The sequence below is a fragment of the Glycine max genome, chromosome 1 (genome assembly GCF_000004515.6).
Source record: "Glycine max cultivar Williams 82 chromosome 1, Glycine_max_v4.0, whole genome shotgun sequence".
Taxonomy (NCBI): Eukaryota; Viridiplantae; Streptophyta; class Magnoliopsida; order Fabales; family Fabaceae; genus Glycine; species Glycine max.
Window position 1 is genome coordinate 390,770 of NC_016088.4, and position 26,382 is coordinate 417,151.

The following is a 26,382-nucleotide window of genomic DNA, read 5'->3' on the forward strand; positions in this document are numbered from 1 at the left end:
TAAATAGTATCTAAGATTCTATAAATTTATCTTCCTTTATGCAAATTCATCCGGAGTTAGTAGCATATCCTGATATCCAAATTATCCAAAGTCAAAAGCAAAGAAAAAGTGAGCCAGAGAGAAGGATAGAAAGGGAAAAGACGTGTCCACTTCCAAATTGTGGATTGTGGATAAGAAATTTCAGTCTTAAGTATAACACATTACTAACATAAATACAAATAAAATGAAATACTCAACATCTTAAGAAAGTGTCAGTGCAACTGCAACGTGACTGCACTAAACTTGTTGGAGCCCTGCTGAACTGAATTCACAAACCAGGGAAACATAATGCTGACAAAACTGATGAGGCAGCATGCAACTTCTCACCACCTCTTGAGACCTCTCATCATGTAAAGGATCCCTCCAATGCACTACATAATAACAAGGGACTGTGGTATCTAGTTGGAGTAGGTAAATAACATGATTACACAGATAACAGTTTGTTATTCTAGCTTTATGCATCTGTATCCGAAACAGGATCCTCAACTTCACTCTCACCACTTGAACTATCATCTGCGGCTAAAGTACTGGCTTTGACTGGCTCAGAGTTTTGATGGAGGTCATATTTGACAAATTTAATTTTCTTTTCACTATGTTTTCCTTTTCGTTTTCGAGCTCCATTATCGGATAACTTCATAGTTTGGGCAGCAGCTACAAACGCATCACTAATCAATTTGTTTTGCTTATCATTGTCGCCTGCATGTCCCTCTTCCCCAATATTATCCACATAAAAAAGGTCATCATCTGCTACCTTGCCCTCCAAGTTACCAGCTGGGTGCTCAGTTTGAGAAATATCAAGACCTGATGTAGCATGGCTTTTTAAAACATCATCTTCGAAAACTCTGATCCCTCGATTCTCAAGGCTCAGCAGCCAATCTAGTAAGTAAATTAAACACAAGGAATTGATGAAATATGTTAGGTGTATAATGCATTGAGCACAATTTCTCCAATCCAAAATATAAGTGCCAGATCAACTTACTTATAAGAGCTCTGGGGGAGGATCCATTTGCTCTGCCAGTTTTTTCCTCCAAACCATTCTGGCTTGTAACCCATTTAATTATTTGCAATGGCAATCGAGAAGCAGAAAATGCCTTAATATAAGAGACAGCTCTATTCTGATCACCAAGCCCCCTACATTAAAGACAGAATTAGAAATTATGCTATGCAAGGACAATGAGAGAACTATATATGTATAATACAATAATTAATTCATCGTAGTATCATACCTAAAATACTCCACAGCCTTGTGAGTAACAATCAATCTGGTCAAGGTAAGGTTTTTTATGTACTTGACATTGAGATAGAAGAAAGGGTAGTCCACCAATAGTACAGCATCAAATAGAACTTTCCTTGATAGAATTTCATCTTCAGGTTTCTGCACAGACAGCAATAGAAGGAAGCACTACTTAGAATCCCTACATTCTGATAAATGGACTCAGGAAATAAACAAGGGTAAGTGTAAGTCTATGAAGAGCTGGATTGTACAAGTGATAGCCCTAGTCCATAAACTTATGGTGTTGGACTTATGTGCAATAAAAATAGGAACAAGTGTCTGCTATGATTACTTATTGCAGATATGAAAGAAACCATAAACTTATGGCAAATATGTACAAGGATGAAATACCAACCAGTATTGAGATCAGAGGCAAAGGTGTCTCTATTGTCGTTCTCATAAGGATCTCTGGTTGCACAAAAGATAAATCCACATTAAATTAGGAACTAGAAAAATGGGAATCAAAGCAAGAGAAAAGTTAAATTAAATGATCAAATGCTTCTAATGGAAATTCTTCCATGAGCCAGCTAAGTTACCACACAAAGATATAAGTAAACTTGGTCCATAGAAGTTCAAGCATCTCAGAGTGGACATTAACATTAGGCAAATGCTAACCAGTGCCCTAAGGGCATTGTTTAAGGAACTTAAAGTATAAATGTTTTTATTAAGAGGCGAAAAATTGCACTGATCTTTTTTCCGCTCTCCTATGATTTCCACAATAAATATTTTCTCCTTTTAGTTCCATAACCAATGCCATAAGGACACTGGTTAGGAAGACCTTGACAATATAGTGCAGAGCTATAACTTTATTGCTACACTCAATTGCATGAACTACTATAAGTCTTTACCTAATGCCAAGAAACTTACGGAGTTAAAGTCACACTGACACGGATAAGGAAAGTAGTGGGAAACTGAAATATAAATCCTTACTGACCCAAAAAGTGTATGTTCTGAAAGCTAGATATTGAGCCAACAGCCCAACTCTTGAGATTCATTTCCAACTCATCCCTTGACGTTACCAAATGAAAAGAAAGGCAAAGTTTCATGAAAAACGCTTCCATGATGACAGCACCACCCAAGTAGCCACCATGAAACTCTCTAGAACAAATCCAGCCACAAACATCACCGCTCACAAGAGGCAACAAAGATTTAAACCCTTCATCATCACCATTCATGTCCACCGAAACACGAGCCAAATCAGTAAAAGGCAAAATCAAATTCACGGAATCAGTTTCCTCCTTATAAACCTTGTTATCACAGCAAATGCTTATATACCCAAGAACTACATCCACCAAAGACTTCACCTCCCTCATTGCTTTCTTCTCTCTCTTCAATATCAATTCCCTCCCAAACAGCTCCACAATCACTCCGTGCATCGCGAAAACAACAGGAGCCAGCAAAGCGATGCTCTTCGAAGCACAAATAGAGGCCGAACACGCAGATAGCAACTTAAACAAGTCTTTTGCGGCCAATATTCGATCCAAGGCATCACCTTTCTCCGAGTTACGACCACGAAAGTTAATTGCAGCGTAGACCCATATCACCTCAAAGGATGAATCAACCTTCGCTTGCATCAATTCGTAAAACGCATCGACGAAAGGAGAAAAATTTGGGGATTCTTTAGGAATCTCGGCCAAAAGGTCTTGCATGGAATTTTTCAGCTTGAGGGCGTAGTTCTCACCCACGAGAGGGACCAAGCCGGTGATCTCCATTTAGAGCAGAAGTAGAGAGAATGTTTAATCGGTGTTCAACGGTACAAAACTGATATTTCTAGGGTTTATGAGAGAAAGGGTTTTACGTTTTAGTATGATTTGGGCCCGGTTAGAATCGGATTTTAGGCGATTTTCTTTCAATAATAAGATAATTATATTAAAAAATATTAACATTGATATATATAATACTAAAAATTTTAATATATATATAAGTTCTATACAATTTTGATCATTTATATATGTAAAACTTACATGTATATTAAATATTTTAGTGATATATATATTAAAATTAATTATTTTTTTAATATAATTGATTTGTTAACTCAATTAATTATAATGTCAGTTTAATAATACGGAAGGCAAAACTTTAAGACATACATAGATTATTAATTTTAAATTATTTTATAAAATATATTTTTAATAATTTACAGAAGAATAAGAAATAAAAAAAAAGATAAAGATAAATTTTTTTAAAATATGTTGGAACAGAACGAATAACCCTTGACTCCAACGTGGTCTATATAGAAAATTGGAATTTTTTTTACTGGAAAAATTGAAATCTGAATCTTTAAAATTGAGAGAGTACTACGTGTCATCTTTCATCTTATTGGTGGAGAATGTGGGAACTAGTATATTTTTGCTTACCTGGACCAATCACATGAGCTAAAAATGTGTTTTTTAAGAATGTAACAAAACCAAGAATTTAGCTTTATTTTAAGGGTATATAACAAGAGTTTTTATTTTATTTGGTGTTACTCACCTCACGTACCCACCAAATTGTACCATCCAATTTGGTGAAAAAATTGATCTTTCGGGCAGAACAGCGTGTGTTGGGAAGATGAAGATGAAGGGGGTGTTGTGGGTTGTAGTTGTATCAGTGGTGGTTGCAGCATGGATTCCCCTTTCACACTGTTCAAAGAAACCGGTGGGGGTGGCTAGAAAGGAGGACATTCCGTACATCAAGTGTCAAGTGTGTGAGAAGCTCGCTAAAGAGTTGTATCAGCAGGTTCAAAACAAGCAAGCTGAGATCGCTCCCAAAAAGGTTCTTTTCTTTTGTTTTTGATAATGGCTTAAATTTTTGTTTTATGTTGAATCTATAATAAAACAATCATTTTGTTTTTTGTTCTTGACAATTAGGAAACAAACGTAAAAATTGAGTGTTGATTAGGGATAAGAGACATATTTACTCTCTTTGGTGGTATATATTATATTGAATGATTTTATGTGTGTTAGATCTCGGAGTACCAAATCATTGAGATAGCGGAGAATGTTTGTAATCTGAAAAAGGTAGAAGCGGATTGGATATTGCGCATAGATATTGTGGAGAAAGAAGATAGGCTGGAGGTAAGAGGACTCAACTTGTTTGATGAATGACTCGTGGAATTTTTCTTTTCAGTTTCACATTTGCTGTGCCATTTTCTCCCACCTTTGCATGTGCTTTCTTTGACTTTGTGGTAATACTTGGATGTTGTTTTTTCCAACTTCATTTCTTACTTATCAGCTGGTGGAACAAGACTCTGAAGGACAATGTAATTCTGAATGCAAGACAATTGAGCGAGCCTGTCAAGAGGTGTGTGTATATTTCAAATTCAAATTGCATTCTCTGTCAATTCTTTTGTTTGTCATTAGTAACTTACATCTTCTCGTTTGGTTCTGAAAATGACTAAATAATGTGAGAGAGAGTAGAAAAAAAGGAACAAGTTTCATCTAATGTCTATTCTCAATCAATTAAGAACACTATGTTGATGTTGTTGCACTGTCCATCATCTGAATTGTACTTTCTGTGTTGGTTATGTATTTGTTGTATATTTCAAATATCCACATTTCAAGATGGTACTAAGATCCTATTTTTCCTCCACGACGATAAGGAGCTAAAAGACCTACTACTTTTATTCCTGTTTCAGAAGGGCTAATTTTGTATCTAATTGTATAAAGGCAGGCGCAGATCTATGAATGGGAGATGTTGTGTGAGCATCTAGAGTCCCACTGCCACTAAATCAAGATTAATGGTTAATGATTTGGATAGTTTGCCAGATTCTATAAATTTTTCTTCCCTACCGCACCACAACAGAAAAAAAATGTTAACCTTTCACAATTTTTTTTTTAAAAACAATCCTTTTTCATAGAATACAAAATTGCCTTCTTCATTTATGCAAAAGCAAAGGAAATGTGAACAAGAAATTTCAGATATAAAATATCATCTTCATTTATGAATATGTTAGGTGTATTAGTGTATATAATGCATTGAGAACCATTTCTATGTCCAAAATATAAGTGCCAGATCTACTTACTTAGAAGAGCTCGGGTGTAGGATCCATTTGCTCTTCCAGCTTTTTCCTTCAAATCATTCTAGCTTGTAACCCATTTAATTATTTGCAAGGGCATTTGAGAAGCAAAAAATGCCTTAATATAATAGACAACTCTATTATGATCACCAAGCCCTGGATATTAAGAAAAAATTAGAAATTTTGCTCTGTAAGAACAGTGAGAGAACTATATATACGTAATAAAATACTCTACAGCCTCGTGAGTAACAGTCAATCTGGTCAGGGTAAGGCTTTTTATGTACTTGGCATTTGGATAGAGGAAAGGGTAGTCCACCAATAGTGCAGCATTAAACAGAACTTTCCTTGACAGAATTTCACCTTTAGTTTTCTGCACAGACAGCAATAGAAAGGACTACTTAGAATCCCAACATTCTGTCGAATGGACTCAGGAAATAAACTACTAAGTCTATGAAGAGCTGGATTGTACAACTGATATCCCTAGTCCATAAAATTATGGTGTTGGACTTTTGTGCAATGGAAATGGGAACAAACGCTTGCTGTGGTTGCTTATTGCAGATATGAAAGAAATGGCATAATCTTGTGGCAAATACTGTAGAAGGATGAAATACCAAGCAGTATGGAGATGATAGGCAGAGGTGTCTCTAATGCTGTCCTCATAAGGATCTCTGGTTGCACAAAGGATAAATCCACATTAAGCTAAAACCCGAAAAGGGAAAATCCAAGAGAAAAGTTAAATTAAATGATCAAGTGATTCTAATGAGAATTCTTCAATGACCCAGCTAAGTTCCGTAATGAAAAAATTAGAAACAAAATGTTATGGACAAAAATGCAGCAGAAATATATATTAACTGGCCCATAGAAGGTCTTGCATTTCAGAGAGGACATTGTAGTGCGGAGCTATAACTTATTGCTATACTCAATTGCTTGAGCTGCTATAAGTTTTTGCCTATAAACTTGCATATTTAAAGTCACACCGACACAAATAAGGAAAGTAGTAAGAAGCTGAAATATAAACTTGCATATTTAAAGTCACACCAACATGGATGACAGCACCTGCCATGTAACCAACATAAACTCTCTAGAACGAATCCAGCCACAAACATCACGGCTCACAAGAGGCAAGAATCAAACCCTTCATCACCATTCATGCCCACCCAAACACGAGTCAAATCAGTAAAAGGTAAAATCAAATTCATGGAATCAGGTTCCTCCACATAAATCTTCTTATCGCAACAAAAGCTTATATACCGAAGAACTACAGCCACCAAAGACTCGACCTCCCTCATTGTTTTCTTATCTCTCTTCAATCTCAATTCCCTCCCAAACAGCTGCACAATCGCTTTGTGCACCACAAAAACAACAGGAGCCAGCAAAGCGATGCTCTTTGAAGCACAAACAGAAGCTGAATACACAGATTGCAACTGAAACAACCCTTTTGCGGCCAATATTCTATGTTGATGTTGTTGCTCTGAAAATGACTAAATAATGTGAGAGAGTAGAAAAGAGGAACAAGTTTAACTTAATGTCCCTTCTCAATCAATTAAGAACAGTGTTGATGTTGTAGCACTGATCATCATCTGAATTGAACATGTTGTGCTGGTTATGTATTTGTTGTATATTTCAAATTCCGATATCCACATTTCAAGGTGGTATACTATAAATTTTTATGCTGGGATATTTGTCAATACTAAATTGGTAATGTGGCATTTGCAGGTCATAGGATATTCTGATACCGATGTTGCCGAATATTTATATAATTCCAAGCCTGATATTGATTCATTGCGCAATTATCTCTGCAAAGATCTTTCTAAAGCATGCAGTAGCAAGCCACCTCCTGTCCCTAAGGTAACTATAGTTTGAAATTGATGCTTCTATTTACTTAATATGTTTATGTTTAGCATACAGCTTTCTTGTGAACTATGATTTTGCTAATGCATCGATATTGATTGTCATAAATACTCAATCTTCTTTTCTGTAGTACCAAGTTTGTTATTTCTGCTGCTGTATGGAATAAGTTTTGTGACCATCATTGGTGTGATGGTTCTCATGATTTGTCTCATATAGTTCGTGCATTTTGTGAAGCATTCAACTTGAGTTTGTGGAGTTTATTGTCAATCACGGAAAAAGAAAACAAAATGAAAAACTCTTGTTTGATTTTGAAATTCATGTGATGGCTCCAATGGTGGCCTAGGTAACAAATCATAGTATTGTAGTTTATGTTTACAAATTTCTTTCTTTTTTGATTTTGAAAATTATTTTTTCAAGATCACGACAGGCACTAATGCAATCATGAAATATTTTTCAGCATAAATAAGTGTTAATTCCCGAACCAAGGATTGTTCCCAATCACCTATTTTCAGTACGTGTATATATTAGACTTATATATAGTCCAAAAAAAACATTTTTTGACCAGAAATGCTGCTTCTCTCTACACTTACCTTCCATTTAATTGCTGGTCATCTCTTTTTCTTTTATTCTTATCTTGATACTCAAATGTGCTGCGAGCACCTTAGGATTAAAATACTAGTTACAATATTCATGTACTTCTATTTTATATAATTCTAAACATTGATTAATCTATCAATACCACAACCCTGCATGTTCAGGATGCAAATTCAATGTACTTCACTGATTAAATTTTCCCTTCTTTGGATTATGTAGTTTGGAAACTAGAATATTGTTTCTGCAATGATGGTATCTAATTTTGTATTCACTTAGGCATTATGTACTTGAGTTCTCATTGGAAGATCTTGCAAATTTCATCATGAGGGTATCTATTTGTGTGTTGCAGGACAGGGCTCCTGGTGAACCATTTGTTGCAAAGTCTTCCAAGGAGGCTGAAATGGAAAAGCTACTAAAATCTATGGAGGTATTTTACTTTTTGGTTTCCTTCTTGTTTTATAGTACATTTTATTAGTTGACAGTGTAAAAACTTCTACAGTGCATGTCTTTTAAACTCTTACTTTTATGCTTCTGGTTATACATTATGATCGAATTGTATTTAATTCTGGTTCAGGGCATGCCAGGAGCACCCGGCATGAAAATGTACTCAAGAGATGATTTAATGAACATGAAGAATTTTGGTGGTGAAGATGGCGATGAAGAAGATGAGGATGATGATGATGATGAGGCCAGCTTCCCATCGAAATTGGTACTAATTGTCCCTTTCATTTATATTGATCGAAATATCTTGATGGAAACTGACTGTTAGAGTGAACTGGTTATTGTAGGGAAATGTTTTGAGAGCAAAAGAAAGTGGAAAAAGAGACTGGAAACAAATGGTAAAAAAGGGAATTGAGGACGCAAGCATGACACTGAAGAAACATGCAAACAAAGTTTCTAACCATATACGACAGTGGTGGAGGGGAAAGAGGAGAACCAATTCAAAGAAAGGAGGGAAGACAGAACTTTAGTGCTGATAATCTATCTCCTGATAGTTGAACAATAGCACAACATTTCCACCACGTTGGGTTATTGATATTACTACACCAAAGATGGACAAGAATTTAGAAGGGAATCAAATGAGAACTTCACAATCACCACTTGGAATGATTTGTTTTCCAGTCCAGGATTTGCTATCTAATGATGAGTATGAGGGTGGATGTATACTCGGTAACCTTTTAGAGGCTACACTTTTTTGAGATTTAATCATGGATATTTTTTAGACAAGTTTTGGAAATGTATTGTGCCCTCAATGATAATGTTTAGCAAAAATAACTTAGTTGAAAACTGAAAAGTTAAGTAAAAATTGAAAAGTATTTTTTTAATTGGAAATTGTTAAGTTGGTTTATTGAATTAAATGTATTTAAAAAATACGTAAAAGCATGGTTATGTTTATATGATTTTATCCAATTTTTGTTTTGTAGGAGAAAATGTGTTTTTAATTAACTATTGAATTATTAATATTTTTCCAAACATAATTTTTATTAAAAACTAAATAAAGTAGTAGTAAAGGATACAATAAGTGACAATTTTTTTACAAAGGATAAAAATATAAGTTAGTAAAATAAATTGTAATGTTTTTATTTTAGTTAAACAAGTTTATAAATTATAAATTAATCAAAATGGTTTGATAATAAACTATATATTCCGAAAGCTTGCTTTAATGTTACTCCTATTCAAATAATATTTTTTATGCAATTTGCTTTAATGTTTCAATCATGACTATCAGGATAAATAGCAATGCTTGGCAGCGAGGAATATATTTCAAAGCCTTTTTCAAAAGGCTTGGACTCGGCTCGTATGATGATTACACTTTGCAAGTAATCACGTGGTATTAGGATTCATCAAAGTGTGTTGCAGTTTTCATTTTAGTACAATAGGACACTAGTAGTAGTACAGCAGATTCAGATACTTCCCAAGCACGGCAGCATTTGCATGTATTTCTTGGTGACATATCATCCTCAGGGCAAGAGGGGAACAAAATAAATAGTAAACAATAAATAGACTTCAAATTTTATCATTACATCGATAACATAATTGAGCAATGATGAGACAGAATTCAAATAAAATAGGAAACAAGTTACATCCATTAAAAGGCAGCCTCTATCTTGAAATAGAAGCAGCAATTGTCAAAATCTTACAAATTGGAGAAACAATGGGAAAACACGAGCCAATATACCAGGTTCAACGCATCTTGTAGTACTGAACCCTTGAAACATTGCATCGCCTTCCATTCAATGAATACTTGAGCATTATATCAACATCCCGAGGATTTTTTTTATTTGGAGCAACAGCCATGCTCCCCACAATTGCCTCCCCCTCACAAATGGTCAAGACATCTTCCAGGTATAGGACTGTTTGTTTCCAATGCGTAGCTCGTGATCTTGGTCCTGCATAAATGCTCAAAAGGTGAGTGGTTTAACAAACATGGCACAACCCCCCACTCAAATGGATTTCCCTGACTTTTACAACAAAGGCATCGTCTCATGACAAACAATAAAAATCGTGGAAGAATGCTTCCACACAAGTTTCGGCAACCATTTGTTGGAGCAAATAAATCCAGCATAGTTTCAAAATAAACGTCAATTTTATTCAGTTTAGTTCAGAACAAATGTTGAAGTTCGATGAAACTTCTACATGCAAATTCTAAAACACCATTGAACCAACTTATTGTTCATCCTTTCTAATTTTATTCTCTCCCCTTTCTATTTTTCAAGAAGCTAATGCATTTAATTTTTATCAGGAAGTAGCATTTAGTGTACAAAATATATTTTTGCCAATTAACAGATTACATTACAGCAAGAGGAACTTTACTTGCATCTCTACTAGATGTAAATATGTAATAGACAAAACCAAAGACTCAGATAAAGAGAACTTGGGAAGTAAAATGGAATTAACCTGTAGAGAAGCCCATCAATTTATGACACTTTGTAAACGATACATCAAAATATGCAACAAGAGCATGAATATAGTCATCACGTTCAGCTACAAGCTTAAAAGGTACTGTGAATGAAGCATCTCCAGGAGCCATCTTTGAGATATCCATTGTCTAAACAAAGAAAAACCAATCAGCGGATATCTTCCAAACAAAACAAGAATTCTTCCGCCAAATTAGAATGAAAAAAATTTACTGTTAAGGTATGAAATATCCAGTGCATGGTACAACAAATATACGAAACATCAGAGATTTATCAACCCACCTTGAGTAGCTGACAGTTTGTAGCAATCTGATTCTGGTCGACTGTGTCAACAAGAGGCTCCATTATGGCTTGCTTCTTGATGCAGCTCATGTCAAATCCATATACATTGTTCCAAACTGATATAGAAAATGAAAATGCGGTATAAGTAAATACACTCAATAAACTGAATGCCATTTCTTTTTTCCATAGAGTTAGAAATTCCAAGCTTTGTCAACACCATCCCACAGCAGCAATTGACATCAATTCTTTAATTTCAAATGTAAAAAAGAATAAAAGGACAAAAATTATCAAGTTGCATGCTGGTTAGAGTAGCAAATAAGCATCAGTTTGGATGTCTAGTTAACTGCATGCATAATAGACTCGTATACTCCAATTTACAAGAAGGTCAATAGCTTATAGCTCACACTCAATTTTATCTTCTTTATAGTCAGCATCTTCAATAGCAGTGAGATGGAGGGATGCTTTGTCTGGTAGCACAACTCCGCCATCCACCTAGGCAAAAAGGAGAGAAAGTTTCAAAAATGATGACCACACCAATCTAGTATAATCAACTATAATAAACTAATAAGCAAGGAGCACAGAACTTACAAGCCATTTGTCACGAGCATAGAGCACCGAATTTAACATATTCTCAAACAACAAGAAATATCCCATCCATTCTGAAATAATTATATCAACTTTAGCAACTGGAAGTTCAATTTCTTCAATCTTCCCCTTCAAAACTGTTACAACTGTAGAAACAAAGCAACATTATATTAATTATAGTGAATAACTCCTGCAGCTAAACCACATATACTGAAAATGAACTAGATGCAACATATAAATGGCATCACCATTAGAGTAACCATTAGCTTCAACAATCTCCTTTGCCATGTCAGCCATGTGGGAGCACTCAACCTGAGTTCACAAATTAAAAAATAATTCAATAATAATTTCTAAACCCCCGATATTATTGTGATTGGGAACAATTACAGGATAAAAGGGAAGTTAGTTACTTACCGCATAGACGTGTTCTGCCCCTGCTTTGGCACAAAATAGTGATAAAATCCCAGTCCCAGCACCAACATCAAGAACTACTTTATTCTTGAATAAAAACTTGTTCTGATAAATAACATTTTGATATGTCTTGGTTCTCACAGTGTCCTTCAACATCTCCTGCAACATAGAAACAAGTTATAACATAGTACCTTTCTATGAAGTATGAAAAAAATTTGAATATTTGAAATTTGGTTTTCCTTGTAATTCATAGAATTGCTTAGACAGGTTGCAAATCCAAGAATAAAAAAAATATTAAACTTCAAACGAAACACCATGCTGCATCCCAGTTGAGCACACTTACTTCGTGAATTCCTACAGGCACAAACACAAACAGAAAAAGTAAATGAGTTTATTTAAGAACAAAACTGCAACACAAAGTGTGAGAGAAAGATACCCAGATGAAAAGGTAAAAACTTTGAGTTATTGGAATTAGGAATATACCAAAATGAGAGTAGGAATCGAAGTAATAGTCGGCGCTGGTTTTATCATCGGATTCTTCGATGTCGCACATGGATTGGTCGAGGTTGGAACTCTCGTCGACAGCCTCTTCAAAGCGAAGGTGGTTGTTATTCATGTCAGCGTCTTCCTTGCTTGAGGAGCACTGATTGATGTTGTTGTCGTTCTTTCGCTGACCCATCAAACTCTTCACCCTCGGATTGTAAAAATTAGGGTTTAAGGTTTAGCAATGTCACTGTTTTCCACCTTTGTCGTTGATTTTATATTACTAAGCAAATATGCCTTCATAAATTCTGAAATATTTTTGTCATCAAATGAAATTTATACAAATCTAATTATATGATGTTGTACTGTTTAATAAATCTTAAAAAAGAACCACTATTTAATAAACCTGATATAAAACTTACTTATTATAAACAATCTATTATTTATTATAATGTGTGATATACTAATTAAAAAACTAATAAATATTTTTCTGTTGAAAATGAAAATTAGTTTTTCCATATTTTTAATAACTAGTTAAAAAACTAATAAATACACAAAGTTAATAAGGAGTAAATTACAATATTATAGTATTTATATATCTAACTTTTATCTATAAAATCCTTATTTTTAATTATTAATGTTCATAAAATATATTTTATATGTAATTGCGTCGTATCATAATTAAAATAATTATCATGTGTAGCACACAAAAAAGGTTTAGGTTTGTCAAAAATAATTAATGATGCACATCGTATCAATTCATACGCATTAATTCTTCAATGTATCAGTAAATCATTAAAATATAAAATATTTAATAATCAAGTTTATTTTAAAAATAACTTTAAAAACCAAAAATGTTATAGCAATATACTCAAAATAAAATATTTTAAAATACCACGATGAAAAATTAATTTTATTTAACGCAATGAAATCATATTTAACAATATATAATTATGATTATGTTATAGAGTGTTAAATAAAATTTTATTTTTATTGTGATTAATAAGAGATAATTAAAAAATAATAAACAGAAATAAGATTTTGGTGTGCAAATCATATATATTTCAGTCAAAAGATATTTCAAGAATATAAAAAAAAAATTGATCACACATGGCTATGAAAACAGTAATTGAGTTATTGAGGGGTTAGAATGACTAATCCGGTGTATCCAAAGCTATAATTGTGATGGGAAAACATGAATAAAAGAATTTATTATGAATCAAGGGAAACGAATTGACATGGAGTTAATATTGTAACTTAATTTGAATTAAAGTTTTGAATATATAATTGTCGAAGAAAATATTGTCATGATCTTATATAATAGTCGTCTTATATAAAAAAAAAACTTCATGTTTTTATATTTTTTATAAAATAATTTTTAAGAAAACTAACTTTTAGAAAAGATTTTTAAAGAATTTGTAGATATTATATTGTGACAAAGTTTATAAATATTATAGTGATAAAAAAAATGATATATACTATTTAAGACATATTATAATAATATTATAACTTATTATAAAATACTTATGCCAGTTGTGTCATCAATTTTTTTAGTTACTTTTATGATTTAAAAAATAAAATGTGTGTGCATAACCTGATAATATATTTTATATATCTACTATGAAAATAAATAGAATATCATATATACTAAGTAAGAAACGATCTGGTGTGTATCAAACAATGAATAATAAAATGTTGTTATCCAATTCTTATATAATATCTTATTTTAAGCAACAATCAAACAATGAATATTTTAAGAACTTATTTATCATGTTCTTATGGAGGCCTACTAGGGTAAGTCGTGACTGTATAGCATAGAAAATAAAGCTGCAGGAGCGTGGTATATCTTGTCAGAGCATGTATGTGTCTTGAGTGTGAAAGAGGGTTGGAGAAAGCAAAGGAATGTTGGAGGTCATTATTGGCTTCAAGCAGAGAGTGCTTACGAACCTATTAAAGTTGGAGCAGTGAGATATATAGTATAGTTGAGCTTTGCATGAATATGTGGAGTATATGACTAGTGTTAGATGCTTCAGGCCTCAAGTGTAAGAAGGACAAGTCATAACTTTATTGGACAAGATCAATTAATGGGTCTTCAGAAGTGTTGTTATCGGCTTGCAGGAAATAATGTTTCGGAGATGGGTTGTATTTTGTCCCAATGTAGGCAAGTAATTAGTTCTTTCCCATACTATAAAGCATGTTTTATAAGAAGACAAACAAATTTAGTAGCTCATGAGTTGGCTAGGACGTACGTTTAGAGGTTATGTTAGTCTTCAAGTTTTCAACTGTTTGCTGTCTGTATTGCTGATCAATTGAATTTGGAAATCTAGTAGCTCATGAGTTAGCTAGGACGATTAGAGGTTATGTTTCTGGAATGTATAATCATACATTTCGAAAAATAATGCATGTTTGAAAAATATTTTTAAGAATTTACAAGTTTTTTGAAAATTAATTTCTAGAATGAATTAAGTACATTTTGAAAATTAATTTCCAAATTATATTTTTAGTGGAAATTGAAGAATTTTGGGAATTAATTTCCAAAATATATTGAATGCATCCTAAAAAATAAATTAAATTTCTAGAAATAATTTAATATATTTCAAAAATTAATTTAAGATATGTAAAAAACTATATGGTTAATTAAATTTTTTAGTGCCTAAATATTTTTAAATTTTAATTTTTAGTCCATGAATAAAAAATTGACTGGTCCAGGTCCCTACACCTTTTAAAATTTTAGTTTCTAGTTCATAAAATCTCATTAAATAAATAAAAATAATTGGACTCAAACTTTGTTTAAAAACTAAACAAATACTTAATAAGTTTAGAAACTGACCGAACAAATTTTTGTTTAAAGATTAAAAAATTTAATGAAAAAATGTTAAGAAACCTTTTTGGATCAAACTTTTGTTTAAAGACTAAAATTCAAATTTTTAAAAATTTTAGAGACTAAAAACTTATGCCTCATTCAAGGTGATTTTTCAGTTCTAGTTTAAAAAAACCAAAAGTAGTTTTAGTTTTTTTTGGTTTTTAATTTTTTTTAAATTGTTGCAAATTAAAAAGGATAAAATGAGTCAATGTTCTCCTTCTATAAAGAAAAAGAGAGAAGATTAATTGTGATAAATAATTATGATGTAACAAGAAGAAATGAGATAAAAAAAAATAAAGAATGTCATTTAGGTGTATTGATTATATAATAGCTCATATATTATTATTTTTTTCTAATTATTGTAATTAGAATCATTGGCTTCTCTATAGAACCTTAAAGTATCTTAGTAAATTTGTTTAAGTAAATTTTAGTCTTTTGAAGTGATTATGAGACTAATTCTTAATTCGAAACTTAATCATACTTAAAAAATTTCTTCTATCTCCTAGATTGTATTTTATGATAATCAAATAGATCTTTCCCAACTTGGAGATTCAATCTATATTGTCAAGTGAATTTCACTCTAAGACAGTAGATAGTGAAGACAATTAACGTCATTGTCTTATGCTTCTTTATTTTATTTTACTTATTATTATGTAAGCTTTTACATACATTTGTTATTATTGTTCAAATTGTAATGGACAAGGATGCTTAATGATTGAAAAATCACCCAAAAGTTAGCTACTTGTCATAATTAAAAATTAGACGTGAAAAAACTAAATACCAAAACCATCTACTTAATTGAAAATTGAATTTGTAACTTATTATGATAAATTATACCATTAATTAGAAACATGGTTATTAAGGTTAGAGATAATTTTTTACACCGTTAAGATTAGAGATATTCATGCATGACTTATCAATCACTTTAATTAAGAATAACTTTTATTTAACACTCTCATTGTTTCTCTCTTATGTCTTCATTTTCATATTTTTAAGACCATAATTGATATCAAATTTTTTAAAATATTTTATTTATATTATGTATTGCTTCTTTATTTTATTCTTATACTTTGTAGTAATAGAAAAAAAAGTATAAACTTGGTTTTCAAAACTTAAAATAAAAAATAAAAGTTGAAAAATTAATTCAATCTCAATATATAATACTCTTGATAAATGACTTACTATTCATAAAGAGCAAATAAAAATGATAAAAAAGTCATAAAAAACTAAAAGAAAATAATTTGAGAAATAATTTATATAATATTAAATTTCTTAAGAAAATTTCCTAAGGCTCTAAAATTCCTAAACACGGCCCGCTACACTCATTGAGTCACACATATCATCATCATTATAAATATATATCCATTGCCCTTTAATATTCATATCTCAATAACTGCAACTGGACTTCAACCTTCAATTTTAAGAAGCATAATCTATGCAAACCATACTACTATAACATGATGGCAGCAATGAAGTAACTAATTCTTTGATGAGTTCCAATGTAGAACTATGACTGTGCAACGCTTATTGCTAATTTTGTGATCGAGATTGCCTGGTTGGCATGGAGCTGGAGTTATGTTATTTTAAACGAGGAAGAGGAATATATAACATGAAAACAAACCAATTGAAAGAAAGAATAGTAAACATATTAGAAGTTCCAAGTACAATGAGATATAGAATTAAAGGCGTGATAGATTTTATCATATGTGTTTTCTGATATTGGTGGATAAAACAACTTATTATGTTCATCATAGCCTTTGTGGAGTTTTCAGGTTCACACATGCAACATAGGGAATGCAATATCCGTTTTTTAATCTATCCTACATGTGTGTTGGTCACAGATCCCATTATCAGAATAGTAGGGATAAAGTTACGCCATTTGTGTGCAATTATTTGCTGGGAGCGATGGGGGGCGGGGGTGAAGAAGGGGAACACATGATTCAGACATAGAAATTTCCACACAAAAAGGCAATTTTTGGAGGCTATAGCGACATATATATATCTATATATATAAGCACATAGTTAGGAAGATTTGAATACAAAGGCAAATGGAGCTAGAAACAAAGTCATATACTGATCATTTTATTGCACTAAGGTGGTGATCTTAAAAACCTAGCTTGGACCATATGTATCATTAAGCATCAAAGAGTTATAGCATGTGGACACGGTTGGGCCACGTTTTTCGGCTTTTCAATTACAGTAAGCATTAAGACATTAACAACGAATTTTGTCACTTTGTGTGCGTGAGTGTGTTCGGGTGTTTGTGTTGTGATAAACCTATTCAAAATTATTGCATGCATAGTCAGAGACAAAATTGGCTGGCATGCTTGTGCAGATTGGAAACCCTACTTGGACTTTCTGAAGGGCATTTCCGATTTTATATTTGTTAACATAAACGTGTGTACGAACACGGTAGGAATCGGTCATGCATGTAAGTTAAGCATACATATATACATATATATATATATATATATGGAATATTACAAGGAAATAAAAATGAAAGAAATTGGAAAGGTAGAAGGATGAGAGGAAAAAACAGAATCTTCAAATATTAATACGCCTAGTCTGATCTCAACTATTTAATATTCTATACTTATTTCTGTTGACATAATCCTAGCATGACTAGAACAAAAATTCCCACATGGCATGCCATCATTGATCATATATCTTCTGAGAAGATTTATGCCCCTCTAATTGGATACAAAACTATTGCGAATTCCATTTTATCTTGGTTTATTTCCAACCCCTATGCAAAAGTAGTTATCCGCTTTTAATTTAAAATTGTCAACTGATCTCCTTACGTTTTTCACGGGCTTTGGACTCATTTTTTCTCCAAACGGATAAAGTGATGGTTAGCCCTAATTCAAAGGTAATTACAGTATTCAAGGACACAAACAATCAAGGTCAACCCACGTTTTAATGGTTAACAAAATACAATTAAATGAGTAATTGTTACCATAGAATAATTCTATCTTACAATATATGTTACTAAAAATTCTGAATATAGAAAGTATTAAAAGTTTTTTTATGGTTTTATAGTTAATAGGATTTATTTATTTCATAAAAAAACAGTACCAAAAAAATGCATTAACTAAATATATTTAGTTTTCATTTACTGCTTTTTTTATATAAAATATTAAGAAGATTTACAATAGAATTTAAAATTATTCGTCTCGATTTTTTTTTAAGATTTTACCGACAAACTATAATCGCCTATGTTTTTAACTGTCTTTTGAATTTAGTGAAAACAGTTAGTCTTGATTTTGTGCAAAATCAGTGCGTATCTCGTACTTTTTTTTTTTCTTCATATTGGAGTAATTATCCTTTTAGAATGTGTTAAAAAATTCTGTAAGTTGTGATTGTTTACACTACTTATCATCTTTGTCCTTTTAATTGAACAATGTATTAGCTGGAGTAGTCAACTTATAAAAACAATTATGCAGAAAATTAAATAACATGCAAATAGAAATAAACATCCATGCTTCTATATATTTTAGATTTATTTTGTTTTGATTATATATTGTTATTCAAGTGATTTATTTTACAAAGTCGTGATCAAGTGACAATTGTCTTGGCCCTTATTCACTAGTTCGATCAATTAAAGAACACATATCCCCTATCTCACGTATTAGTAGATTCCCTACAGGTTTAGAAAACAAATTTCGTGTCGGAGGTCCAAATTAACTGATTAAATAGTTATAAATGTTAATTAGTGTTTTAGGATATTAATTAAGGAATTAAAAAAACATTTTTATTAGAATGCGTAAAATTGTAATATTTAAAAAAATTATATATTTTTAATGATTTTCACAATAAATATTTTAATTTTTTAATCAATATTTTAAGAATAACCATCAACAACATCCATAATTAATTAGCAGTGTCATTGTAAACTTCCTCGTAGACAATAGACCAGTAGTCATTTTCACAACGCCAGCTGCAGATTATTTCATGCAGGGACTCAGTTGGACTCCAATACATACTATTCTAACACTTCATTCCCAACATATACGTACTCTATAAAAATATGCCTCCTTTTTGCTCCACCTAACACGCATTAATTTTACTGAATATATAATTCATAGTCAATTAGCCCCAATGGAAACGCAAGTTTGGGTCCTACGAAAGTAACATAAAAGTATCATGTTCGTATTTATAAGATGTAAATTTAAAATGTATTTGTTTTTTTTATAAGAATTAATATATAATGTTTTTATATTAATTATTTTTAAATTACAAATACTTTTTATTAAAAGAAGAGATATAATATATTTACAAATAATTATTAAAAGAAAGAGGAATATTAATGATAATAATAATTTTAAAAAAAGTTGTAAATTTATTATATCAACTAATTTAATAATTTTTCTTAATATTAATGAATTAGATAATTGGATCTTTAACATAGTATAAAATATATACTAATATATAATAATATAATGTAGAGAGAAAGCAGCAACTTATAACATTTATGAGAGTTTGACTTCTTTTTTTCCCTTGCTGCATATATGTGCCTGGGAGAGAAAATTAGAGGAGTTAAATTCTTATATAAAAGTAGTTTTCTCATTAGATACATTTGGTGAATATTAGATAGATCGATACACATCTTTATATGTACACATAAGAAGGGAATAGCTTACCTATTGTTAGAAAATAATAGTAATTGCTAACAATAATTTAAAAAGAATACACCAAAATTTATGTAGAAAATTCAAATTAGAAAAAAGTTATGAGCATGGACCTGGGAATTAATTCACCATATATATAATTAAAGAATGGTGCAAGAGAAAAAAAAATGCACCTAATGATGCAAACTCCCCGATGAAAACACAATATATTTATGTATATAAAACCCTAGTAAATGAGTTGATAATAAAGGTTCAGACCTCCCCCGCACTATAATTGATCTCCAAATTTCTCTCAAATTATTTTATCAAGTGGGTCGCCGAGTGAGCTTTCATGCTAAATCAAGGATACCAACCCTAACACCTCTATATTTATGATATTTACTTAATTTTTTGATATTATATTATAAGTGTAAAGTATTTATTGATTTAGTTTGATAATTCTTTTAACTGAAAAATCTGATTGATTATTTTTTAATCAGAATCTTCCATTTTAATCATTTTTTTTTTTCATTCAATAGGTTGTATTCAAAATCTTGCTTAAAAGAGATATATATTCAAAGTGCAATTATATTGAGTAAAAGACAAGAGCTAGCTATACAGGTAGCCCTTATTCTTTCTGCTAGAGATAATGCTTTTGTCATCTGCAGATGCAGATACAGGGAGATTTTTCCAAACCGAAGACTTATTGAACAAAGAGATCAATTTGGATGCTTTCCAGCCAATCATGTTGGAATTTATCAGGGTAGAAAAAGGGTGTGTAGCTAGTAAGAAGTCCACAACTACGACTCCATTAATATATATATAAAAAAAAAAAAATAGGGTTCCATATCTGGTGAGACCTATGTTTGATACTTGTCTCAACCCGACAGGCCGAAGTCGCCGCAAGTCGTCATATGTCACGTTCTCTTTTATGCATAAGATTCACCATATTAACTGCAGATCTAGAGCTGATCTTCTCTAGCACATGGATATTCATCATTTTATTATTATTTTTTTTCACATTATTATTCTCCTCATCATTGCTATTCTAATTATTTTCCACATCACCCTTCCTTCTTTTAATTTCTCTGTATGCGTAATTATACTATATGCATCCATCCATGCTTAACAATTCAAGTGATAGAATTTGTTGAAATCCACAGCAACACAATCCCCGACAAGAATCTTAAATTCCAAACTCCTTAAAGCTGTTATGCATGCATATATACATCGCAAAATTACTTCTCCAGATTAATATTATCTCATGAAAATATTATACAATATTAATCATATCCAATTGAGATATATATGTATGGTCTATATACGTGGGTTGGTGTTCGTATACCAAGTTCCTAATTAAGCTTTTAGGTTGATTAAGAACTAGTCTTAGATTCAAATTACTTATGTGCATTCTGTTTTCTTTTTTAATATTTGCATTGGTATTTCATTAATCATTAGCATATTGGATTCGGAAATCACATAGTTTACAAACATGGAAAAATAAGTGGGCCCGTTTTCCAAATTTAATTTGGTCTTCATTTTAATTTTCTATAATTTAAAGAATCCTTCCAACATCTATAGCTAAAATTTTAGAGTTTAATTTTCATACGGTATAAATATTTTTATATTATCAACTAATTAAAATAATTTTAAATTTATTTTTAAAGTAATTATTATAAAAATTTCACAATCATATTATATATAATAATTTATGGTTAAATGATAGTCAATACTTTCTAATTAAATTCAAGATTTTAAAAGTTGGAAAACACATGAATTTTAGCCAATACTTGAAAATATATTAAAAAATAATAATTTATATACAAAATCAATATGACTTTTATTTTACATGGACACTTAATATAAATTTTCCATGTGATTACATCATACTAATATATGTTAAACTCTTAAAAACAATATTAAAGAAGAGTTATATATTGCCTGTGTTATATTTTTAATAATCAATTAGAAATCATATATATTTATATTGACTTTTAGGATAATTATTAAAAAATAAAAAAATATATCACAAATAATAATTTATAATTTTTTTACAGACATAACAATTTACAATTAAATGATAGTATAAACATCCTTTACACTTTTTTATATAGACTATTTATTCATTATAGAGAATTAATGTATTAATTAATTAATAGCACTTCTTAAAGGATTATATTAATTTTTATGTAAGAGTCCATTTCATCATTAATATCATAAACGATACAATTAAAGATAATTTATGTTCTTTACTAATTTCACAAATTTTCATTAGATTATCATTTTATGTGGATATTTCGATCAAAAGAAAAAAGTACGAGACACATTTAGAGGAGTTAGACGCACACGCACACGTCAGACACCAAGTTTTTTTCTTCGTCTGAATTCTCCACTCCATTAACTTAATTTGGTATCGATTAAATTTAATTAAGAAAAAACAAGTGAATGACTTATAAAGATAAGTGCAATGCTATGAATTATGATTATAAATAAAGAAAATTCTTAATATGTTCGAACTATCTATTCTTACACTCTTACTCCTTATTATATAAATTGCTTTTTATTCTCAGCCATATGACATTTTATAATAGGAATGAATTGAAAATGAAAAAGAAAAAAAAGTTGTAAATAAATTATTACAAAAAAAAAATCTTTTTTATCAATAAAAAATTATCTAAATTGTCAATGCAACTTAAACAATGCTATAACTCTTAGCAGGGTGTTGATTACATAATTAAGTTACTAATTAATATGCACTTAAATGTCAAACCTTTGAATGGAAAGATAGGAACATGTTTACTTTAAACATACAAAAGTCATTAAATTCTGTTGTTTGATATTGATGCAAGTGTGGGGTCAAAAGATCACCCCAAGAGCTTCTCCTTTTGTCCCAGCTACTTGCAAATCAGAATCTTAATCGACCTTTTGTGTTACTTAATAGGTATCTTTGTCAGGTCATCAAAACATAACTACTCCCAGAACTTTCCCAAATTCTAGTGTGTTAAAAACCTATTCAGATCTTAATGCATGATTTGGTTTCTGGAAAGGAATTTTTGGAGTTTGTTTGGCAAGATGGGGGATTTGATTAGTCATAGGTTGAGAATAGTAGAAATTATTGGTTTTCAAGAAACTCAACCACTTGTCAATTTAATAAACAAATATATTTGAAGCCATATTAATTAAGTAAATAACCCACCCAATCAAAGTATTATAATCTATCTGGTCATCTTTAAGCAAAGGAGAACTAGAATGGAAAAATATCCCCCTCCAAACAACCACCGTATATTTTCTGTGTGGATCCGTAACAGTTGTCACAAGTCGCAACAGATAAACTATATTGTAAAAGTCTAAAAGGTGAAGCTCCGATTTGCTTACATTTGAGAATCAATAATTTATAAAAAAAATGTCATAGCCAACTAACTTGAACAAGAAGCCTTTATTAATAGTATTTTTTCCTGTCTTAACGTTCAAAGCCTACATATAGAGGGGGTTTACAAACGTTTCATTCAACGCTCTCTTCATAGTTCTCTCTCTCTCTCTTTCTCTTACTCACAGCAGCTTTCTGCTTTCTGTAATTGAGTAATCAACTCTTTTGCCAGGAAGCTAGCTAGCTATGGGTATTGAGATGGAGCAACCCTGTGTGGAGCTTTCAAAAGTTGCAGTTTCTGAAACTCACGGGGAAGATTCCCCTTATTTTGCTGGGTGGAAAGCCTATGATGAGAACCCCTATGCTGAATTAACCAATCCCTCAGGAGTTATTCAAATGGGGTTGGCAGAAAATCAAGTAAGTGTACATATAGTTAGAACTTCAAAGTCAACACAAGAAAAAATATATATCCACTTTAGAATTATTAACTGATGGATTGATATCCTTAACTAATTTGTGGTGCACGCAGGTTTCGTTTGATTTGCTTGAAAAGTACTTGGAAGAGCATTCAGAAGCTTCCACATGGGGAAAAGGAGCTCCTGGCTTCAGAGAGAATGCTTTGTTTCAAGACTATCATGGGCTTAAAACCTTCAGAACAGCAATGGCAAGCTTCATGGAACAAGTGAGAGGTGGGAGAGCAAAATTTGACCCTCAAAGAGTAGTACTCACTGCTGGTGCAACTGCAGCCAACGAACTCTTAACCTTCATCCTCGCTAACCCAGGAGATGCTTTACTCGTTCCAACCCCTTACTATCCTGGGTAAGAACAACCTCATTCATTTACTTTGATACTTTTTTTTTTCTATTATCATGTTATTGATATGGAATATTCATCGTTTTTACCGTTGTCAATGATTAATTTCCCTTAAGGAAGAATTTGGATAATCACTTTTAGTGAGATTTTTTTCATCCAACCACGTTTTTTCTTCTACTCTCAAGACTCAAATCCGAGATCTTATTTAAGAAAATCAAATCTAATAACACTCACACAAACGACTTCTTATTATTTACTCCATTGCTTTACTTTTTCTTTAGCAAATTAAAGAACCATTATTTCTTTAGCAAAAAGAAAGGCATTCATTGGTAAATGATGATAAGTTATACTAAGAACAATTTGGATTTTTTTTTTTTACAGATTTGATAGAGATTTAAGGTGGAGAACTGGGGTAAACATAGTTCCCATCCACTGTGACAGCTCAAACAACTTCCAGATTACTCCTGAAGCCTTAGAGGCAGCATACAAAGATGCAGAAGCCATGAACTCCAAAGTGAGGGGAGTGCTAATCACAAACCCTTCAAACCCATTAGGTGTAACGATTCCACTTTCGGTTCTTGAGGAGATTCTTGACTTCGTGACTCGCAAGAACATCCATCTTGTCTCAGACGAAATCTACTCGGGCTCGGTTTTCTCTTCCTCGGAGTTCTTCACAAGCGTGGCAGAAGTCCTCGAGGCTCGCCAATACAGAAACGCTGAGAGAGTTCACATTGTCTATAGTCTCTCCAAAGACCTTGGCCTTCCTGGTTTCAGAGTTGGCACCATTTACTCATACAACGACAAGGTTGTGACCACGGCGAGAAGAATGTCGAGTTTCACCTTAATATCTTCTCAGACACAGCACTTGTTGGCTTCTATGCTGTCGGATAAGGAGTTCACCGAGAACTACATAAAGACCAACAGAGAGAGGCTGAGGAAGAGGAACCAAATGATCATTGAAGGGTTGAGAAGTGCGGGGATTGAGTGCTTGAAGGGGAATGCAGGGTTGTTTTGCTGGATGAATCTAAGTCCACTTTTGGAGAAGAATAAGCCAAAAGGAAGGGAAGGTGAATTGGAGCTTTGGAATGCTATTCTGCATCAAGTTAAGCTCAATATCTCTCCAGGCTCTTCTTGCCATTGTTCTGAACCAGGTTGGTTCAGGGTCTGCTTTGCAAACATGAGTGAGCAAACGCTGGAAATTGCATTGCAAAGAATACGTCACTTCGTGGAACGAATAAGGACACAAAACGTCTTTTTTTGATTTTACTGGACAAAAATTATTATTTTTTAATTCGTGAAAATCAAAGAGATAATGCGAGAAAATTTACAATAACTCACGTTTAAAAGACCAGAAGCATTATTGTTGATATTATTATTATTATTATTATTATTATTATTATTATTATTATTATTATTATTATTATTATTTCTCCTACTTAATCAATTTATTTATATTTCTCTTTTGTATTTTTTTCAAATGGTTATTTAGACTGGCCATTTTGATAAATTCTTTATTCGGGTGCATGACAGCGAACCCGAAATTCGATCATATCCTAGGAAAGCATATAGTACTGTGTAAAGCTGATTCAACTTAAGCGTATCTATCCTTGTTTGCTTGCTTTAATTACTTAAGCAAGTTCCCTTAGGAATATCCTTTTTGTATCAGTATGATTATTAAAGTGAATTACCAATAATAATGAAGCAAATCTTTGTCATTAAATCATTAATCCTTTGACTCAGTACTACCAGTTTCTTTTAATATATATCATTGACTCAGAGTTGGAGTTTTTGAAGTACGTATAATTAACATCTACAGCTAGCAAAAGACCAAAACCTCTAGCTAGTTTTTAGCTTCATGACAAGGTTGGAATAATATTTAAGCAATAAACTCCTCACTTAACTTCTGGTTTCAAAGTTGATACGTGTTATCATGGTCTTTTCATGCTTAATTGGGTAATCTGACTTGATTAATTAAGACACAATTAATTATAGCATTAGTACTACTTTGCTTTCTGGTTTTTAGTGTCGGGTTTGTAATGTTCTTAAACAGGGAATGGCCCACCACGTGATATTCCTTCTGATTGAGATCACACGTACTACGTTCAGGGTAGATATATTGACTAATAAGATGGTTCCATTATATTAATATGTAGCCCCTTAGCCTCACCACCAAACTTAGAGCCCACGATAAGTTTCATATATAGTTTAATACACTAGTTTTTTTTTTTAACCAGTGCCATGCAAGGACTATATGGAGACTTTATACACTAATAAAAAATAGATTAAAAGATAGTTTTGT

General features: G+C 31.7%; 4 protein-coding genes across 4 annotated transcripts; 2 read left to right on the plus strand and 2 right to left on the minus strand.

Moving 5' to 3' along the window:
* Positions 1-128: 128 nt before the first annotated feature.
* On the minus strand, positions 129-3,125 carry LOC100790501 (uncharacterized). The gene is made up of 5 exons (XM_006572858.4): positions 2,247-3,125; positions 1,668-1,720; positions 1,266-1,414; positions 1,019-1,170; positions 129-915 (listed from the first exon to the last, which is right to left on the minus strand). The coding sequence occupies exons 1-5, from the start codon at positions 3,022-3,024 to the stop codon at positions 494-496; spliced, it is 1,554 nt and encodes a 517-aa protein (XP_006572921.1). The 5' UTR covers positions 3,025-3,125; the 3' UTR covers positions 129-493.
* A 570-nt stretch (positions 3,126-3,695) lies between these two features.
* Positions 3,696-9,086, plus strand: LOC100778421 (uncharacterized). Its single transcript, NM_001414986.1, has 7 exons — positions 3,696-4,066; positions 4,258-4,368; positions 4,526-4,594; positions 7,026-7,157; positions 8,104-8,181; positions 8,329-8,463; positions 8,543-9,086. The coding sequence occupies exons 1-7, from the start codon at positions 3,863-3,865 to the stop codon at positions 8,723-8,725; spliced, it is 912 nt and encodes a 303-aa protein (NP_001401915.1). The 5' UTR covers positions 3,696-3,862; the 3' UTR covers positions 8,726-9,086.
* Positions 9,087-9,484: 398 nt separating this feature from the next.
* On the minus strand, positions 9,485-12,676 carry LOC100795951 (probable protein arginine N-methyltransferase 1-like). Its single transcript, NM_001255126.2, has 9 exons — positions 12,434-12,676; positions 12,294-12,304; positions 11,954-12,109; positions 11,788-11,851; positions 11,543-11,685; positions 11,359-11,446; positions 10,955-11,070; positions 10,653-10,803; positions 9,485-10,144 (listed from the first exon to the last, which is right to left on the minus strand). Exons 1-9 carry the CDS (start codon positions 12,627-12,629, stop codon positions 9,939-9,941), a joined length of 1,131 nt encoding a protein of 376 aa, NP_001242055.2. The 5' UTR covers positions 12,630-12,676; the 3' UTR covers positions 9,485-9,938.
* A 10,734-nt stretch (positions 12,677-23,410) lies between these two features.
* On the plus strand, positions 23,411-25,659 carry LOC100791024 (1-aminocyclopropane-1-carboxylate synthase 7). The gene is made up of 3 exons (XM_006573859.3): positions 23,411-23,687; positions 23,800-24,089; positions 24,465-25,659. The coding sequence occupies exons 1-3, from the start codon at positions 23,517-23,519 to the stop codon at positions 25,342-25,344; spliced, it is 1,341 nt and encodes a 446-aa protein (XP_006573922.1). The 5' UTR covers positions 23,411-23,516; the 3' UTR covers positions 25,345-25,659.
* Positions 25,660-26,382: the final 723 nt, after the last annotated feature.

What these genes read in the sequence shown, in the direction of transcription:
- LOC100790501 (XM_006572858.4), bottom strand. Translation starts at nt 3,024, where the DNA reads ATGGAGATCACCGGCTTGGTCCCTCTCGTGGGTGAGAACTACGCCCTC. An exon ending in TGCCTCTGATCTCAATACTG is followed by an intron (nt 1,415 to 1,667) that starts GTTGGTATTTCA and finishes CTGTCTGTGCAG; the next exon opens with AAACCTGAAGATGAAATTCT. An exon ending in CTCCCCCAGAGCTCTTATAA is followed by an intron (nt 916 to 1,018) that starts GTAAGTTGATCT and finishes TTTACTTACTAG; the next exon opens with ATTGGCTGCTGAGCCTTGAG.
- LOC100778421 (NM_001414986.1), top strand. Translation starts at nt 3,863, where the DNA reads ATGAAGATGAAGGGGGTGTTGTGGGTTGTAGTTGTATCAGTGGTGGTT. An exon ending in TTGAGCGAGCCTGTCAAGAG is followed by an intron (nt 4,595 to 7,025) that starts GTGTGTGTATAT and finishes TGGCATTTGCAG; the next exon opens with GTCATAGGATATTCTGATAC. An exon ending in AGCTACTAAAATCTATGGAG is followed by an intron (nt 8,182 to 8,328) that starts GTATTTTACTTT and finishes ATTCTGGTTCAG; the next exon opens with GGCATGCCAGGAGCACCCGG.
- LOC100795951 (NM_001255126.2), bottom strand. Translation starts at nt 12,629, where the DNA reads ATGGGTCAGCGAAAGAACGACAACAACATCAATCAGTGCTCCTCAAGC. An exon ending in TAAAGAAGATAAAATTGAGT is followed by an intron (nt 11,071 to 11,358) that starts GTGAGCTATAAG and finishes TTTCTATATCAG; the next exon opens with TTTGGAACAATGTATATGGA. An exon ending in ATTGATGGGCTTCTCTACAG is followed by an intron (nt 10,145 to 10,652) that starts GTTAATTCCATT and finishes GCATTTATGCAG; the next exon opens with GACCAAGATCACGAGCTACG.
- LOC100791024 (XM_006573859.3), top strand. Translation starts at nt 23,517, where the DNA reads ATGGGTATTGAGATGGAGCAACCCTGTGTGGAGCTTTCAAAAGTTGCA. An exon ending in TGGGGTTGGCAGAAAATCAA is followed by an intron (nt 23,688 to 23,799) that starts GTAAGTGTACAT and finishes TGGTGCACGCAG; the next exon opens with GTTTCGTTTGATTTGCTTGA. An exon ending in CCAACCCCTTACTATCCTGG is followed by an intron (nt 24,090 to 24,464) that starts GTAAGAACAACC and finishes TTTTTTTTACAG; the next exon opens with ATTTGATAGAGATTTAAGGT.